At 47.5% G+C, this 19,937-nt stretch overlaps 1 protein-coding gene across 1 annotated transcript in view; it reads right to left on the bottom strand.

Annotated features, from left to right (window-relative positions):
* ENDOD1 (endonuclease domain containing 1) overlaps nucleotides 1-6,673 on the bottom strand; it is a 33,523-nt gene extending 26,850 nt beyond the window's left edge. The window contains exon 1 of the mRNA XM_002708622.6: nucleotides 6,374-6,673. Coding sequence (XP_002708668.1) covers nucleotides 6,374-6,673 — 300 coding nt within the window. The remainder of the gene's footprint in view (nucleotides 1-6,373) is intronic.
* Nucleotides 6,674-19,937: the final 13,264 nt, after the last annotated feature.

Raw genomic sequence — 19,937 nt, 5'->3', positions numbered from 1 at the left:
TGTCAGCTCCAGTCTGGGCTCTACCACCTAAGAGTGGTGTGAGCTGGGATAAGTTACCTAACCACTGTTTCCTGAACTCTACACATGGATTCTAACACCTGGAGTTATTACATAGGTGAATGAGTTAGATTGTGAAGATCTTTGCAGATAGTAGGAGATCAATACATGATACTTCCTTTCCTGATTGTCCAAATTTGTCTGAACTGAAAGAATAGTACAGAGGGCTGACACCATGGGGCTGTTTCAGGACAAAATGTCCCTGAAACAGTCTGCAAACATAGGACAAGTTCCTTACCTTGCTCCTGTGAAACAAATGGAAATGCAGAGTTCAAAGATGAAGAGAAAGCCAGTGAAAGAGAATAAAGAGGCAAAGGGTAGCGTGTATGGCCCCTGTTTTTGCAATCTGCCTCACAGTCAGGAATAAATTGTGAGTGACTGACTCTGGAACGGTCCCTTTGAGTCAGGTGCTTCCCAGCCTCACCCAGGCTCAGCACAATAGGTTGGAATGCCATTGCACACTGTTTGTGACAACACACCTCTCCATTGCTCAGGGCAAAAAGGGTGGATATATCTCTGGTACTTGTTTGTTTTAAAAAAAATAATTAATTCATCCACCTATTCATTCACTTAATGTTCCATTCATTCCATCTCTCTCCATGCATTTTCTTAGCACCAATGTGAAAGTAGAACATATATCATGCATCTGAGAAGATACACAGATAGATGCTTTATATTCCAGGAGAGATTCTTAGAATTGCAGGAGTCACTCATCTAATCTACCATTTCATTTGTCTGTACATATTTGTGAATGCCTCACAGCTATTAGAGGAAGACCTCACTTAGCAAAGTACACGTGGTAACATTTACTAAGAACTTACTCTTTTCCAAATACTACACTGCATGCTTACATGTCTTCCCTAGTTTGTGACAGCCACTCCATTTACTACCTATAATGAATAGAACAGAAGGTCGTATATCTTATGAATGGCAGAGTAGAGATCCAAATCAAGACTCTGCACAAGGAATAAGAAGCAGAATTGCCTTGTTTGCTACACTCCCTACACAGAGATTTAGCTGTCTGATATCTCCTATATATTTACTTTCTGACAAAGAAAAGAAAGTTAAGGATAGGGAAAAGTAAATAGTATTTCTGTTTCAGAGTGCATAAACAAGAGGCCACCGATGGAAACTAAACTACAAGGACTTAAGGTTCCAACTTGTGACAACTGTGAACTGAACTTACTAAGATTTGAAATATGGGGCCTTCTAGGAAAACGCTTTCGCATTTAACTGGAATATCCCCTTTACTCCAGACCCGCTGATACCTGAGCAACAGTTATACAGCCAGATGTGTGTTCCCAGTTCTCCCATGACCGCTGGGAAACAGAAAAGTGATAGAAATTGGGATTTTTTTTTCATATAAAAGATAAGAATTAAAGTCATAAGACTGTTAATGCAGAGGATCTACCAGCAGGTCAAAGAATATCCATAGTGTACAGAAAGAGCAGTGGACAAGGAGTAATTATTAGTCACAAGTTCAACTTCAAGCTGTGTGACCTTGGACACCTCAATTAACCTTTCTGAGTTAGTTTTCTCATGTCTACAATAAAGAGGATAACATCTACCTCAAAGTATCTTTTTAAGATTAAATAAATGTACACCGTCATTACATGTGCACAGCATCTTTGTAAGATTAAGCAAGTGTACACAGTTAATCATGTTCATAATGTGATAGGGTCTTACATGCTGCCATCTGGCCTGAGTTGGCAATGTTCTTTGGAAAGGCATTGGTCCTGGTCTAAAAATTCATCCATTGAATGGAAGGGGTAGAGAAACTAGAAGATTGAGGCTCCCTCCACGACACCAGAGTGTAGTGCTCAGGTTTCTGTAGTCTCAGACCACCTCCACCACACCAGATGGGGAGGTGTTCCCACCTCTTTCTTGCCTACCCTCCATTGTCAATGAAAAGGTGGCCACTTCCCATAGCAGCCTACATTTGCTCATTCTGTATCTCAGGAGATCCCTTGTAGATTTTTCCAGTGTGAGCAAATCTGGCATGCTGTGTCCAACACTGAAGGGGCTGTTAGGCGGAGGAGAGAGGAAGACCTCCAAATCATCTGATACAGTTCCAGATGCCAGGGCCAGGACTGCTGGGGTGGCCTTTGGAAAGTTCCAGTTCCACACGTGGAATACGTTTGTAACAGCAACTGCTGGCCAGCTATGGGTAAGCTTCTGAAACAGGGTAAGCTCCTCACCGAGAAAACCCAAGCAGAACTTTTCACCCCTGATTCTCAATAGGCTCTCCTAACATCAAGTTATTTTATCCAATGCTTACCAAGTGCTTCCTGTGTGCTAGGCACTAGGAGTATAAGAGTAAGTGGGAAGCCACTCAAGGGCTCAAGTTGGGGAGACAGATAGATCTGTAGATAATTACAATACAACATGGTAAGTACAAAGAGAGAAATTATAGGAGCATGGAAGGGGTGGACTTAACTCAGGAGGAGAATTCTCTGGAGGAAGGGAAACCTTGGTATAGTATGACAGGACTCAGGAGAGTCTTACAGTCTGGGGAGGAAGGAAGGCCCAGATGGGGGAAGTGTAGAAAGGGCAAGTACAGGGCCGGCACTGTGGTGTAGCAGATAAAGCATCCCATATGCACGCCAGCTCAAATGCTGGCTGCTCCATTTCTGATCCAGCTCCCTGCTAATGCACCTGGGAAAGCAGTGGAAGATGGTCTAAGTTCTTGGGACCCTGCACCCATGTGGGAGACCTGGAAGAAGCTGCTGGCTCCAGAATGGCCCATTCAAGAAAAAAAGAAAAAAGAAAGAAAGGGAGAAGGAGAGAGAGAGAGAAACAGGTACAGCAGAGTTCCCTCAACATGAGCAAAGAAACATAAACTACAGTCCATGAGCGCAACTCCAGGCAGCTGGAGAATAAAACATGAAGGGGCAAGGTGGACATTTGGCCAGGCAGTTGAGATTCCACTTAGGATGCCCACATCCAACACTGGAGTATCTGGGTATGATATCCAGCTTCACTCCGGACTCAGCCTTCCTGCTAATGCAGACCCTGGGAGGCAGCAGGTGATGGCTCAAGTAGCTGGATCCCTGTCACCCATGTGGGAGACCTGGGCTGATCTCCTGGCCCCCAGTTTCACCCCCAGCTTTGGGCCAATATGGGCATTTTGGGAATGACTTTGCAGATAGGATCTCTGTCTGTCTGTCTTTCTCCATGTGTGTGTGTCCCTCTACCTCTCAAATAATTTTTTTAAGTGTCAGAGTGGGGCAAGGTGAGAAACAAGGCTGGAGGTGGAGACAGACACCAGGTCCTGAAAAGCCTTATAAACTGCATTCTGCCATTTGAACTTGGTCCTGTAAGCAATGGCCAGTTGACACCTTAAAGGTTCTAAGTACTAGAGTGACTAAGTTTCTGTGATCTTAGAATTAGATGCCTTTTTCAAAAGAGAACTGTAGGATGGCTTCCACCCTGCCAGGCTGGGCTTCGGAATCCCAGTGTCGGTGCAGCCTGCCTGACTCATTGTTGGTGCGCCTTTGTTCACCTGCCCTTCCTCCTCTGTCTGCCCCGCCTCTTGGTAATGCTGACTTTATAAAAAGGTGATGTGGGCACAAAGCGACTCAGCATTCCAAACTGTTTGGAAGCAGCCAGAAGTAAGCACTGAGCCCCGAGCATCCTTCTGTAGTGGGGCTCCTGGCTGTGAGGCAGGCTTCTGGAAGCAGATGGGAGGAGGGGTCAGGGTTGCTGCAGTGCACCTCCCACCTCATCATCCCTGGCTCCCTGCGACTCGGGGCGGGGCGGGAGCCCATCTAGCTCCCAGGGAAAGCATCCTGCAGGGCTCAGCATCAGCGGCCACTCTGGCTTCTCCAGCAAGGTGGAGGGGAGACTCCGGACTCCTGTACTTGCCAAAACTGCTATACTTCTCTGCCCAGGAACCATCTGGAACAACTCCCCTCCTCCTCCTGATCCATTTTTCATTATTCTGTCCAGGGTCTCCACTGCTTGGTGACTTGGTTCTTCTCCACTTCTCTCCGCCAAGTAGTGTTCCTTGATGACCCCTTCAAAAACTGAATGAATGGCTCTGCCTCCCTGAGCCTCCCCTACTCGCCCCTCCCTTCCATTACCACCCTGTGTCCGGAACACTTAATAGGCTACAATCTGCTCACCTGTCCCAACCACACCCCACACACTCATCCCTGAATCACTCATGCATTTCTCACTGGTGATGTTCCCTCTGCTTGAAATTCCCTCCTTTTGTCTCCTTTCTGAACTCTGCCTTATCCTTCCAGGCACAGCAAAAATATCATCTTGACCAGAAGATTTCCCCCATCACTTCCAATACAAAGGAAATCTAATAAGACTTTGTGTACCTTTATTAAAGTACGGTTTTTTGCTTGTCACGACAGCTTGCACTTGTGCGTTGGCTGCCTCTCTGAGAATTTCATAACATTAACACTTTTAATTCGAACAACCATCCCACGCTGTTGTTGTCTCTAGGCTAACCTGCCCTAGTGTACAGAGTTAGTGGAGGATCTGGGATCTGAACCCACACAGCACAACTCTAACCAGGTGCTATGGCACCTCTCTACTTGCAAGCTAGGAAGCTCCGGGGATGTGCAGTTATGCTCAGTTTTCTAAATATTTGGCATACAGCAGGTAATTACTAAATGTGCTCTGAATCTAACTGAAATCTGCAGTCTTGTGACTTCTTCACACTTCTATCCTGTCTCCTTGAGCAGTCCTGTGAGGTTCTCAAGGAGAAAGGATCAGGCCACCCACTTTCTTCACAGGCCCACAATCACAGGGCATACCCCAAGGAGCTGGGTTGCACTGCAAGGGGAAGAATAATTTTAGATTAAAATGTGTCTGGGGGCCTGCACTGTGGCATAGTAGGCTAAGCCTCCAACTGTGGTGCTGGCATCCCATGTGGGTGCCGGTTCGGGTCCTGACTGCTCCTCTTCCAATCCAGCTTCTTGCTATGGCCTGGGAAAGCAGTGGAAGATGGCCCAAGTCCTTGGGCCCCTGCACCCACATGAGAGATCTGGAAGAAGCTCCTGGCTCCTGACTTTCAATAGACCCAGCTCCGGCCCTTGTGGCCATCTGGGGAGTGAACCAGCAGATGGAAGACCTCTCTCTCTGTCTCTCCCTCTCTCTGTGACTCTGCCTCTCAAATAAATAAATAAGTCTTTAAAAAAAACTATCTGAAGTATGCATAAGTTACAGTCTGCTTTGCATGCCAGATCTCACTGCCTCTGATGTCGACAGGCAGGGCACATGAAGGGTGCGGAGAGGGCAAGGCAATCAGGTGAGGATTGTTGGAGATCCAGCTAAGATCTCAGAGCTCGAAATATCTGAATGGGCTCATAGCTGGCAGCTCTGGAGGCAGCACCTTGAAGGCCAGTGTGGTGTGGTCTTGGGCAGCTGTGGCCATGAGGAATGAGGGCAGGGAGAGAGACTGGCCAGAGGCTGAAGGGGGCCTAGCTGGGGGTGTTGCAGAGAAGAGGCCAGCTGGGCAGAGGTGAGCCAGGGGGTGTTAAGAGTAGGCTAGCAGGTTCAGCAGGGCAGCCTCTCCAAGTGTTTGGTCACCAGCACCAGACGGGACAGAACACCAGGAGAGGTGACAGGCTTGGCAAGTGATCTGATAGTACAGATATTGATATGAAACATCAGGAAAAACTGGTTTGGTCTTCCCATCAGCGGAAGGTACTCAATGTTTCCCTACCACTTTTCCCACTACATTCCCCCAAACCTGTGCCTTTATTTTGCTGTTCTAGCTCAACACAGCTTCACATCTAATAGAGGGAAGGATTGCCCTTGCTAGGCTGGGCTCCGCAGAAGGGGAGCGTTCCCTAGGAGAAAGGACAGCGACTTTCTAGCCAAAAGACCTGCCCCACCTACCAGCAGGGTGGGCTTCTGCGAGGCTCTTCGCCCCACCCACCCGCACTCCCTCTTCTGCACAGTGGGCATAAGAACGCCCACCCGCCTACACCCCCCCCCCCCGAATGCGGCAAGTGACGCCTGCCCAGGCCTCTGGGCGCCCAGCCTGGGCTTCCTGCGGATCAGAACGCTCTCCTGGGTCTATCTCAAGCTCCTCACTACTCAGGAAACGAGTGAGACACTGCAGATGTCCGCGCCCAAATGGAGGGAGAACGCCTCCCACGGGGCACCTCCCGCCCCAGTCGCTTCACCGAAAGCTCGCAGGTCGCCAAGCTCTTCCTGCAGCTTCGGCAGGGGGGAGGCAGGCTGGAACTCCCGGGGCGCGGCGGGGTGCCTCCTCAGGCCCCCTAGGGCGTGGAAGCTGCTTTTCCCGGAGTGCCCCCTTGGAGGCGCGGCCAGGCTCGGGGGCCACCTCGCTTACCTGCGGCTCCACCAGCCAGCGCGGCTCGGCGCTGCCCTGCGCGGGGCGCGCGGCGCGGAACGCCGAGTACACGGGGATGCGGTCGCGGGTGCTGTACAGGGTGGCGAAGCGCTCGGCGCCCTCCGCGCGCTGACAGATCTTCACGTGGGACTCGGCCGACAGCCCCGCGGGCGGGGTCGCGGCGTAGAAGAACTTGTCACATTCGCCAAAGCCACCTTCGTCCTCGCCCACGAGCCGGCCTTCCAGCAGCCGGGCCAGGGCGAGGAGGCTACCCAGAGCCAGCCAGCGCGCGGGGCCCATGGCGGCCTCTGCGAGCGCGGCGGGACGGCCGCGGCGCGGGCTCTGCGGGCTGGGCGGGGAGCGCGCGATGCCGCCCGGCTCGGCCTGAGGGGAAGTCGGAACCCAGGCGCGGCGCTCGGCCAGCCGGGCGGGGCGGCCCTGGCGGCGGGGGCGGTCCGCGCACGGAGGCCGCGCCCCTGCCGCCCTTCCTCCCTCGCTGAAGATGGCAGCAGAGGCCAGGGACCAGCGCCCCGGGGTGCGGCCGCAGCGCCTGGAGGCGCGGGACACCTGCCGCCGCGCCCCTGCTCTCTGCAGCAGCGAGCGCGTCCCCGGCAGGAGCGGCGGCTTGGAGCCTGACCGAGCGAGTCCGAGGGGCTGGGAGGGGACGGTCCTCGGGGCTGGGCGCCAAGAAACCCCCTGGTCTAGCGCGCCGCAGGGGCCCTCGGGGATGCAGAGGGGCCGCGTGAGGGGTTCGCGGAGCTGTGCGGACTTCGAAGCTAAAGAGCAGCGGTCCCTCCTGAAAGCTGATGAAGCTCAATCTCTCCTCCCCACCGAACTGCTCGGCCGCCGCCGTCTCCGTAGACAACCCTGATGTTTGGTTTGCTTGTTTGTTTTAAGCTACTCAGAAGCCCTGACATCCCAGCTAGGATCCCGTTAGCGGAAGTTCCAAACCTAGGCCGACCGTCCCAGCCCTGCCGTGATTGGCTAGGTGCAAGGATGAGAAGCCAAACTGACATCCAGAAAGGGAGACCACCACCAAGGATTGAGAGGCTAGGGGATTCCGTCCTCACTGCTCTCCGTGAATGCTCACGTGCCACCCTGGGCTCCGTGCTGGCTTACGACAGGGACCAACAAGAACAGGTCCTCCGGGTCAGGAAGACAGCACCCCACTCGACGGGCTTGTCGTGAACCCAAGAAGCACGCGATTACAGGACTAATTACAAACTGCCCACGCCGCTGTGAGAATTCGGCGCCTGTGGGGCTTGGAATACAGTATGGGAAGGTTTGCCTCAAGCAGTAGCATTTGAGCTGAGACCTGGAGGATCATTACATAACAGAGAGGAACTGAACTGTGCTATGGGATTCCCCTGGCAGAAAGGAAGGTGATGTGTTGGAGGAATTCAGGAAGACTTCTGGTGGGGATCCGCAGCAGGTAACTGGGGGAAGATTATGGGAAATGGGGCTAAAGAAGGAGGCAGGGCTCCTATCCTCCAGGGAATCATAGGCCAGAGGCCTTCAAATATTGCTTGACAAGACCCACAGTGAGAAAACCAGTTTCGTGGAATAATACCCAGGCGTACAATTGGCTTCGCCATCTCTCATTTCTGTTCTAGTCTACTTTATTCCATCATAGGTAATATGGAGGATTTGGACCTTACAACAGTGGTGACACAATCATATTTGCTTTCTGGACAGAATCTGGTGCATAGGACCAGTCCAGAATGAAAGAAGGAAAGACATGAAAAAGCAATAACCCCTAGTGAGAGATGGTGACTTGGACAGTATGGCAGAAGAGACAGAGACAGGGCACCCACTAAGGGCTTCTCACATAATCCTGTTTCCCAGTGTTCCGCTTGGGGCACTGAGGTCCAGAGCGTGTTGATGCTTGCCTGCCATGGCACAGCAGGCAAGTCCTGAGCCAGACTTGAAGCAGATCGCTCTAATTCCCAGGCCTGGCCTTTCCTCCAAGTCAGAGCAAAGCTGTGAGGTGAGCCTATAAAGTAGGAGGCTAATTTTCAAGAGAACTGACTTTGGGACTTTTATTCCCTGCGGGTTTCAATGCCTGAAAAGGTTGACAAGGTTTGAGCTCTAAAATGAAGACTAACTTTGTATCTTAAAGGAAAACCCACACACAGAGTTAGTGTGATGTCCCAGAAGAGGCTAGATTGATCTAGGGTGATAACTCTTGTCATCTGGAGGCAGTAACTCATTCCTCTCAGATCTCATGGCTTGAGGCCCCTCTTGGATATTGGGAGGATTATAGGTTTTATAATATTGTTAAATACTGATACTATTCTCTAGAATTGATGACAGGTGTCCCCCAGTGGGATTCATGATGCCAACCATAAAAATCCATATAAACACAGTTGAATAACGAGGGGTCACCCCCTGTCTTTTCTGTGCCTTTTGCACATGCATCTATTGTGACGCTTCCCGTATTCAGGTATTAATGATTCCTGCATCCGCCCTTTCTGCTAGAAGGTATACTCCCAGGGCCGGGTAGTGGCTCCTTACTCTCTGGATCCCAATGGCTTCCAAAATCAGGAGTGATTAATGTCAGATATGATAATTATGTTGTATTTTAACAAGTGCAGAAAATACAACACAATAAATCACTGGGCTTTATGACTAAGGCATAGGACTTTAATTCACTCTTGCCTTCTGTCCCACCTTTGATAAAAATAAAACCTTTATACCCACTCTTCTACCCTCTGGGCAGATTTCCTGCCATGGTGACTGACACACACACATACACAGAACCTTTGCACATCTCGAAGTGAGGACAATTTTATCTGTGTTATTTCCTTTATAATACAAGGCAACAGAGGTTCTTTTCATGTGTTTGTCTTCCAAATATAAAATTATATTATTTGTACAATATATATATTATATTATATTTGCTTTTGCAAATTATAAATGTCCTCACCACAAGATTCTGAAGCAACAGGGTGGGACTGCCTTTATTTAATTAAAATGTTGGCTAACTGCTCATTCCAGGGGAAGACTGTCTTGAGAAGTGTCTTTATGTGTGTGTCCATTTGGCCACATCTAGTCCCCTTTACTTTTCTATAGACTTTTTCTTCACAGAGGAGCAAGTTTCAAACTAGATACTCATAGGTTTCTACACTCACACATAGTCAATTCTAACATCTGTCAGTAGCCTTCAGTGGTGGCCTGAAGAGGAGCAATTGTGTTTGATGGGGAGTGAAATGATAGTTGATTGGCTCTTTGTAGTTTGGTGGTTCTCTCCCAAGCTGTTTACACATGAGCCCCATAGATATTTCTTCCCCTTGCCCTCGTGCTCTGGTGACAGTTGCATCCCCACGGTCACATCAAGTCATGCTCATCTTTCATACTCACCTGTTACCCTGTCATCTCTGACTCTACTCCCCAGCTGAGCTGCCTTCCTGATATAAATCTGATGATATTATCCTACTCCTACAACCTCTTCTCATGCTCCCTTCTGGCTGAATCCATGCTCTCAAGCCTCTCCTCTTGCCATTCTCACCGTGTCTCTGTGCCCTACACGGAATTCAACTTACTGCAGTTCCAAGACTGTGAAAGTGCAATGCTCTCTCCTGTCACTGAGCCTTTTTAGCATAAGTGTTTTCCCTTGTCCTGGAATTCTCACCACCCTTTGCATCCTTCACCTTTCATGTAATCTTTTTTTTTCCTGCAATCCTACTACTGTCGAGTCACCCACTTTCCTGCACGCATGCCTTCACCCATCACCCCCTTCTGCGGTTCAGAGCCTTCTTTCACTTGTACTTATTAAAGTCAGTTTTTCCCTTGTTTCATAATTGTTACCTTCCCCATTCGACAAACACATGGTGCTCCTATAAATATCCAGTATAGTGAGTGACTGAATAAATGAATGAAAAAGTTCCTCGTTTTTGAAGCTTTATTTTAGTTCTCATTGCTCTAATTCATTCACTCATTCTCGGGATGTTTTTAGAATATCTACCATGAGCCTGAAATTTTGCTAGATGCTGGGTATTCAGGGGAAGAGACATTTAACCTGGTTCCTGCCAACATGGCACTCATGCCAGCATCTCTGTGCCATGTGAGTAACCGGAAGAGCAGAGAGAAGTTAACTGATCTTCTGTAGGCTACTCTGTCTCAGACCAAAGAAAGGCAATGCAGGGGAATCTTTGCGCAGCCAAGTTCTGTACCATTAACCCAAGCTGTATCCAACTCTAGTCTAGCACAAGACTGACACAGTCTTTGCACCACAGCACTTGAAGTCTAGTATGGAAGACAGACAGACATGGAATTACAATTCAGCATGAGAAATGCTCTGTTACAGAAAGTGCCAGGTGTTACGGATCCCTGGGCTATTCTGAGATGGAGCAGCTCTGCAAAGACAAAGGGAATATGGAAAATCAGACTTCATCATGAGAGGTGTTGAAACATGGCTTGTGTACTACAGCAATCATGAAATTCTAGACCCCTGAAGCTATGTCTTTGGCTCTCCTCTCCAAAGATGTTCTAGTACTTACAAGAAATCAAATAATGAGGAAGCTGATATAATATGACCTATTAGGAGAAGTGAGGAAGCTGAGGGGTAGCTCCTATGTGAGTTAGAATGCCTGATTTATTTTCCTATGAATGATTAAATGTAAGAGAGGCTGCCTGGCTCAGCCTACAGGTGGGTAACAGAAAGCAGTCTACTGCGTCACGAGGGTTGTTGAGGCATTAGCCATGGGAGGTTGAGTCATGTTTACCCGAAATCCTGCAGAGCTGTCTTCTTTCTAGCAAAGCTAAACTTCTGATAATGCTTAAAAGTAGTATTGATTGCTGTTTAATGAGTATGGAGATTTCCTAGATGAAAAATTACTTGAGATTTGTTTTGAAACAATGGGACTATATTTTAAAAATGGTTCAGGGCCGGCGCCGTGGCTCAATTGGTTAATCCTCCGCCTACAGCACCGGCATCCCATATGGGCACGGGGTCCTAGTCCGGATAGCTCCTCCTCTAGTCCAGCTCTCTGCTGTGGCCCGGGAGGTCAGTGGAGGATGACCCAAGTGCTTGTGCCCCTGCATGTGCATGGGAGACCAAGAGGAAGCACCTGGCTCCTGGCTTCGGATCGGAGCAGCTCCAGCAGTAGCGGCCATTTACGGGGTGAACCAACGGAAAGGAAGACCTTTCTCTCTCTCTTTTTCTCTGTCTAACTCTATCTGTCAAAAAAAAAAAATGGTTTAAAAAATGGCACTCTAGTAATGTGGCCAGGAAATGAGCAGAGGATGTTATGAAAAGCCTGAAGGGAGTTCTTGGCTCCTGGCTTCAGCCTGGTCTAGCCTCCACTATTGTAGCCATTTGAGGACTAAACCAGAGGTTAGAAGATTCCTTTCTCTGTCTTTCTCCCTCTCTGTCACTCCACCTTTCAAATAGATAATAAATTTTAATAAATGATTGAGACGATAAACTTTTAAAAAGATTTATTTATTTATTTGAAAGGCAGAGTGACAGAGGGAGAGACAGAAAGAGAGGGATCTTCTGTTTACTGGTTCACTCTCCAAATGGCTGCAACAGCTGGGTCTGGGCCAGGCCAAAGCCAAGATCCTGGAACTTATTCTGAGTCTCCCTCACGGTGGCAAGGGCCCAAGTACTTGGGTCACCTTGCACTACTTTGTTGGGCATATTAACAGGGAATTAGACTGGAAATGGGACAGCTGGGACTCAGACCAGTGCTCGAAGCTGCAGATGATGGCTTAACTAGTTGGGTCACTGTCTCCCATGAAGGAGACCTGGACTGAGTCCTGGGCTGCAGGTTTTAGCTTGGCTCAGCTTCAGCTATTACAGGCAATTGTGGAATGAATCAGCAAATGGAAGATCTCTATCCATCTCGGTATCCCTCTGTCTCTCTGCCTTTCTTAAACTAAATAAAGAAATTTTATGAAAAGAAGAAAACACTGTATTTTAAAAAGCAAATAGTATCAAATTATATTAAAGTTTGGAAGCCACTATAAATTTAGTTAGGTGTCAACCATAGAAAAACTCTCAGTAGGACTTCCTTTTCACTGTGCTTCATAGATCACCAAGACATTCATTCATTCTGCTTGTAATGCCCCAGGCAGTGAGACAACAAAAATCCATGTCTTCCAGATGTGGACAAGCTGCTTGACTGGGCCTGCTAATATTACCCAGTACCACTGAAGACAGCAGTCTGCTCAGTAGGTGAAAGAGATCCATTCACTGCCCTGAGGCTCTCCCTGACTAAGTTCAGAAGATGGTCTCTTTCCAACTCCTGGTGCAGAAACATTCATTCATTCTTTTAGTAAATACGGGGTAGACTCCTGGAGGCCAGGCCTAGTGATAATTGCTGGGGACACAGAATGAATTAAATATGGTCTCAGCCCTTCTAGAACCTACAATCTAAGCTTTCTACCAGGTCATGTCTATTTTCAACACAGACGTGTAAACATTTCCTTCAGAAAGCCATCTGCCTCAGTGTCCATTTCATTGTAATTACAGATGAGTTTAAAAACGCTGTTTATTTTTATCACTAGAAGACAAAGAAAAACATTCAGTCCTATTTCTAAGCCTATATGTGCCTGCCCACAGCATGGGGGAATTACAGAAGAACTCTCCAAGTGCAGACACATGGGAAAACACAGGTTTGGGAGGCAGGAATCTTTGGATTAAATCTGAACTCTGCCACTTACCCACTGAGCTCTCTCACTCTGAAGTCCGCCATCTGTAACGAAACAGTAATAGCTATCTCATGTCATTGGCTTGAAATTAAATGAGATAATCCTGTGAAGCACCCAACCTATTGCAAGGTTTAACACACCTAAGTCCTTTCTTCCATCTCTACAAGCAGATGACCAGACTTTGATTTGGGGATGAAAATGCAATTTTGAAATTCTGGACTTTCTAGGCAAGTATTTTAGTTTTTTTTTTTGTCATTTGCAGAAAGATTAAATAATTTATAAATGGGCAAGATGCAGAGTTCACTTAATGATTCAACTCCAAACCAAGATAGGGCTTTAAAGCATTGAACTTTCCTGACAAAATCCTGAGACCAACTGACCTTGATTCACTGACTTTAACCAAGACCAGTTTTTCTTTCTTTCTTTCTTTCTTTTTTTAAGATTATTTATTTATATGAAAGTTACTGAGAGGCAGAGTCAGACAGGCAGAGTCAGACAGACAGAGAGGGAGAGAAAGAGAGAGATCTTCCATCCTCTGTTTTACTCCCCAAATGGCTGCACAGCCAGGGCTGGGCCAGACTGACATCAGGAGCCAGGAGCTTCTCCCAGATCTCCATGCGGGTGCAGGGGCCCAAGGACTTGGGGCATCTTCCACTGTTTTCCCAGGCTATAGCAGGGAGCTGGATCGAAGGTGGAGAATCTGGGACTCGAACTGTTGCTCATATGGAATGCCGGCACTGTAGGCTGCAGCTTTACCCCCGACACCAAAGTGCCAGCCAGGCAATTTTTCAAGGCACTAGCACTAGGACTACTGCGGGGAAAGAAAATGCTCATTAAAAATAACGTCTGGGGCCGGCACTGTAGAGTAGCAGGTAAAGCCGCTGCCTGCAGTGCTGGCATCTCATATGGGTGCCGGTTCTAGTCCTGGCTGCTCCTCTTCCGATCCTGCTCTCTGCTATGGCCTGAGAAAGCAGTGGAAGATGGCCCAAGTCCTTGGGCCCCCGCACCTGTGTGGGAGACCCGGAAGAAGCTCCTGGTTCCTGGTTGTGGGTCGGTGCAGCTCCGGCCGTTGCGGCCAACTGGGGAGTAAATCAGAGGATGGAAGACCTTTCTCTCTCTCTCTCTTTCTCTCTCTCTCTCTCTCTGCCTCTCCTTCTCTCTGTGTGTAACTCTGACTTTCAAATAAAATAAATAAATCTTAAAGAACAATGTCTGTTTACCTGTAGCAGTGTGTTGGAGGTCACAGAGACAAGGAGACACCTTCTATCTGTCAGTGTATGACACTGACTTTCACAAGGGCTCAACAAAACTCATTGACTGTTGAGAAACACTTAGATTATCTTGCAGAAGTGAAAGAGGGCATGGTAAAGACAAGAGAGGGGGAAAGAAAGTCCTAGGGGTTTTTTATTAGAGCCAGAATGTTCACAGTTTGTAACTACCCTCTTCGGGTCTGTCTCAAATACATTATTGAGAAAAGTGGAAAGGAGCAGAAAGAACCATGACACTGGCCTCAGCCACTGAAATATCTACTGACTGGGACAGGTGTTTAAACACCCACATCCCACATGGATGACCTGGGTTCATTTCTGGCTCTGGTTCCTGAATCCAGCTTCCTGCTAATGCAGACCCTGGGGGGACAGAAGTGATAGTTCAAGTAATTGGGTACCTGATTTGAGTTCTCAGCTCCCAGCTTTGTCTGAGTCCAGTCTTGGCCAGTGTGGGCATTTGGGAGTGAACTGGAAGATGGGAATTCATTTTGCCTCTCCCTCTCTCTCTTACCCTTGCCCCACCACTTCCTGTGAAATACTTTTAAAGAGAAAGAAAGAAATACCCACTGACCTCTTAATCTTGCTATCTGGTTACCCCGGGTCCTAATTTTGGCCTCTGATGTGATAGGTGACTGCCATTTTCAGCACATTTCTGGATATCACTGCTTGTGTCCACATGAAGATGCCTCCTCTTGGTGCTTTATACCCGCTCTTCCCTCACCCCAGGAATTCTACTTACATTTTCATGAACGTGGATCTCTGGGCTCAGTCCCTGGGTCTCTCACAGGTCCGACCCTTCCCCTGCCCGACAGAATGTGAGCCCCCATCCCTTGCAGCAACTTCTGGACATTTGAGGCCTTTGTCTTTGGATTATTAATCTGCCCTGTGTGTGCCCAGGGCCCAACAATGAGGGCATCTGTTGCAAATCTAATATTAGTAACAAACACAAGTCACATCATCTTGTATAAAGAGAATATTGAGGGAGAAGCGTTTGGTCACTAGCAGAGATGTGGCAGCATCAAACAAGGAGTTCTGTCAAAGATGGGGTTGTCTGTTATGCATGGGAGGGGAGAGGATACGGGAGGGAGGAGAGGGAGGACAGCAGGCTTTCCCTCTTTCTGTGGTCCCAGGGAGACACGGCATGTTCTACACAACTCCTACACTGTTTGATTCCAGATCATGCAGGAGTCCACTGAGACCCTGAAGGATGCATAGAGGATAGAACAAGTCCTGCTTGAGCCTGGCCGTATGGAAGGTGTGCCCATGGCACAGGGTCTATTCAACTAATATGCCCAGAACGACTCCCCTCAACCAAAAACCTTTCACTACATGACTCAGAAGATTCCAAGTGTCTCTTACCTTTTCCACCAGTGCCCAAAGCACAGATCATTTAGGTTAGCTGCTATTGCTTGGGGGAAAGTTGGCAGCTCAAATGAGCTATTTAGAGCATGGGGAATGCCTCCAAGATCCATGAGCCAGCTCTGGCCTCTGGAGATTTTTTTTTTTTTTTGGCTGCAGGGCTTTTTAAAATTCTTGAATTATCTGTCAACATTGAAAAATCGGATGATTTTTCATAAAATTCCAGGTTTGCTGCTTCTCATGAAAAGTCAGTAAATGACAGCCACGTGACCCTCATCCCCACATTAACAGTCAGCTGCCCCCTCTGGGAGCATCTACCTCTTACGGTGAGACATGTGCCATCATCCTCACAGCAGCATTCACTTAGGTAACTTCCTGGGAATTTGGATTTTCCACCGAGGTTAAGGTCTGACATGAGAGGAGGTGGAGATCTTTCCTGGTATTCTCCAACCCAGTAGCCTCTGGGAGAAGTGAGATGACTCTCATTTTAAAGAAATACAAACTCCCACTGCAGAAAAGCTCAGTATGATCAGCACAGTGATCAAGTGAGATAGACAGGGCAAGGCAATACAGCCTGACGGTGCAAACTGCAGCAGAGAGAAACAGGAACGTTGGCCAAGAAGCTGGCACTGGGCCTTGGCACATGACTGGCTGGCTGGAATGACGACTGGGGAATGGTGGGGGTGGGGAGAGAAGAATGTGTCCTCTTTGTGTCCCCTTATACTTGCTTTTGGAAAACAAACCAGAACTTTCACTGGCTGTGGCTGAAGAAACTAAACTCCCATCATGCCCTGCAGCCCAACTCTCCAAGGACAAATTGCTGGCAGTAGGCTTGTAAGCCTTGAGTGCATGTTACTGCCACCTAGGGAGCCTCTACACTTTGTACTCTAGCCCATTACAACAAAATTTCTGGGGGATGAGGGTAGGGAACCAGGCATCGAGGTTTCGAATATGATTCCAATGGATTGAGAAACAGTGCTAGAAGTAGTTCTAGCTCTCCTTAGAGCAGTGCTTCTCAGATTTGAACTTGCCCATGACTCACCTGGGATCTAGACTCTGAGTCACGGATCTGGGCAGGAGTTGGTGCATTTCTAACAAGCTTGTAGGATGCCTGAGACACACTTTGAGAGACAAGGCGCTAGAGCTCTATGCTCTGTCTCTTTCCAAGGGCCACAGTAGGGAAGACAGCAGGTTTGTCACCTCTAAGTCTGAAAGTACCATGAAATAATAAAAGCAGTGATATATTACTATGAAAATGATAATAAAAACATCAATCATAGTTACACTCTGTTGTTGTGTTTCTCCCTGACCAACAGTATGCTAAAGTTATGCTTTCTAAACTGTTTATTTGTTTGAAAGGCAGAGTGAGAGAGAGACAGAGAGAGAGATTCCTCCATCCACTAGTGCACTCCCCAAATTCCTACAACAACTGGCACTGGGCCAGGCTGAATCCAGGAGGCAGGAACCTCAATGGAGTCTCTGATGTGGGTGGCAGGAATGTACCTCAGTTTCTGATCCAGCTTCTTGTTTATTGCCTTGTAGAGGCAGTAGGTGATGACCTCAGTGCTTGACTTCTTGCCACCCACCTGAGAAACTTGGATGCAGTTCCAGGCTCTTGACTTCAGTTTGGCTCAGGCATTTGGGGAGTGAGCCAGTGGATGAAAGACCTCTCTCTCTCTCTCTCTCTCTCTCTCTCTCTGTCCTTCTTCTGTCCTTCTCTCTTCCCTTCAAACAAATACAAATAAAATATATTTTTAAAGATTTATTTATTTATTTGGGAGGTACAGACAAAGAGAGGGAGAAACAGAGAGAAAGGTCTTTCATCCTCTGGTTTATTACCCAAATGGCCGCACAGCCAGGGCTGGGCCAGGCTGACACCAGGAGCCAGGAGCTTCTTTCTGGTCCCCCATGTACAGGGGCCCAAGCACTTGGGCCATCTTCCACTGCTTTCCCAAGCCATAACGAGAGAGCTGGATTGGAAGAGGAGTAGCTGGGACATGAACTGGCACCCATATGGGATGTCAGCACCACAGGGAGAGGCTTAGCCTATTATACCACAGAGCCAGCACCAAAAATAACATCTTTTGAAAAAAAGGGGTGGAGGGAAGCATAAATAATTGCCAAATTGGGAAGAAGTGATTAAGAAAGTTGTCAAGAGCCCAAGGCTGGAATAAAATGGCTCTGAGAGCTCTTGTGTCTCTGGCCTTGTACTCCAAGCTGGCTGCACCCTCAAGATGGTACATTTCTATGGTTTCCCAGTAAAATATGGTACCATAGGGAAATTGCCTAATCACCTGTCTTTGTTTCCATCCCAGGAGACTGCAAACTCTGGATTACGTTCCATTCTTAGCATCTATCACAGTGCCCAGTGTGGAGAGAGTGCTTAGCAACAATTGTTGAATGAGTGAATGGAGTCTTTTGATGGAATGAGAGACAGAATTTATCCTCTGATTCTTCAGGTTATCTCTTGAAGTTATCTTTTCAAGTTACCTCCAGCTTATAATTGGATATATTATTCTAAAAATTAATTAATGTGGGGCAGATGTGGTGGCATAGCAGGTTAAGCTGCTGCTTGTGACACCAGCATCCCATATGGACACTGGCTCAAGTCTGGATGCTCCTCTTCCAATCCAAGTCCCTGCTAATGGACCTGGGAATGCAGTGGAAGATGGCCTAAGTATTTGGGCCCCTGCATCCACATAGGAGAGCCAAAGGGAGCTCCTAGCTCCTGGCTTTGGCCTGGCTCAGTCCTGCCTGGCTATTGCAGCCATTTGGAAAATGAACCAGGGAATGGAAGATCTCTCTCTCTCTCTCTGCTTCCCTCTCTCTCTGTAAGTCTGCCTTTCAGATAAATAAATAAATCTTTAAACAAAATTAATTAATGTGAAAAATAATGCCATAGTAGGGATAATTTATTTGTTATAGTTATTTCTAATGATGTTAGCCTGTTTTCATTTCTATTGATGGCTCTGCTCAATTTTTCATTTGCTCAATAATATTTTCTCCGTCCTCACCATACAGAAAAAAATAAGATAAATCATATCAATTTGATTCAATCAATGAGATAAACTGTAGGTTAAATAAAGTCCTTAGAATCCTAGATGATCACGTATAAGAACAGTCATCACAGGAGAATAAGGGTTAGTTCATTTAGTGGCTAAGGAGTTTCCCATGTAGGAGAAGCTTATTCAATACACCCTTGGCGTTCACAAAGAATGGATCCTGAGATCTTTGCAAATTTCTACTCCTCGTGGAGGCTTTTTTTACGTATCATACTTACCTGGAGTCAGAGTTCTCTTGTGTATACCCTCCCACCCCAAATCTACTGCCTGGCTCTCATTCCTGAATTCTCTCCTGGTAGCTGCTTTTCCAGGGAATTCCTACTGTAAGCTCCACAGAAACTAAGTGTCTCCTCCCCTCACACTTGTGTCATAGTTCTCTCCATATTCAAATATGACCCTCAGCAAAATTCCAAGCGATTGACTTGCACATCATTGATTTTGGGTTACTCATAAACAGCTGAAATAGGTGTTGTTAACTCAGTGAATGTCAGGTACCTGCTGTACCTGCTAAAGCCCAGTTGAATTCAACACAATTATGATGTACCTAGCATGAGTCAGACACATGACACCTTAGCTGCTACAGCAGAGAAGCAAAGATTATAGTTCATGCTTTCATAGGATTTGCAGCTGGAAAGAGAACTAACTGGAGCGTTGATTGTGAGTTATGACTGCTTTCAGAGGCTCTGCTGTCCCCCAGTTCCTCCACCCCTATCTTACTGAAAACACCAACCACTCCACCCACTTAGTGGTTTTCTGAAAGAGAATGCATTAAATGGGTAAAGACATTTGTACCACCCCCCTCCCCCCATCTAGACTCCAGCTTTGGCTCTTACTCCTTCCTCCCACATGCCAGCCTCTTGGCTGTTCTGTGGCACATGCTCCTTCCTCAGGGCATTTGCACTTGCTGTCACTCTACCCAAAATGATGGCTATCTCCCACATCCACATGGCTCACTGGAACACCACATCCTGTGGAGGACTTCCCCGTCAAATATAGCAGCTCCTGTCACTCTTTAACCACTATTTGTTACTCTTTATAATGAGACTACAAACTACAAGTGAGTTAAAACTTTCTTTTCACTGCTGTGTACTGAATTCCAAAGACAGTACCTAGTACACAGTATATTCTCAGTAACCATTTGATGAATGAATGAAAGAATGAATGGACCCGTAATACACAGACAGGCACAATATGAATCTTTCAAGAAGAGGCTCTGAAGGA

The sequence above is a fragment of the Oryctolagus cuniculus genome, chromosome 1, assembly GCF_051225735.1.
Source record: "Oryctolagus cuniculus isolate XC-2025 breed Fujian yellow rabbit chromosome 1, ASM5122573v1, whole genome shotgun sequence".
NCBI classification, from domain to species: Eukaryota; Metazoa; Chordata; class Mammalia; order Lagomorpha; family Leporidae; genus Oryctolagus; species Oryctolagus cuniculus.
Note: the sequence above shows the minus strand (reverse complement) of the source record. Positions and strands in the feature narration are given on the sequence as shown.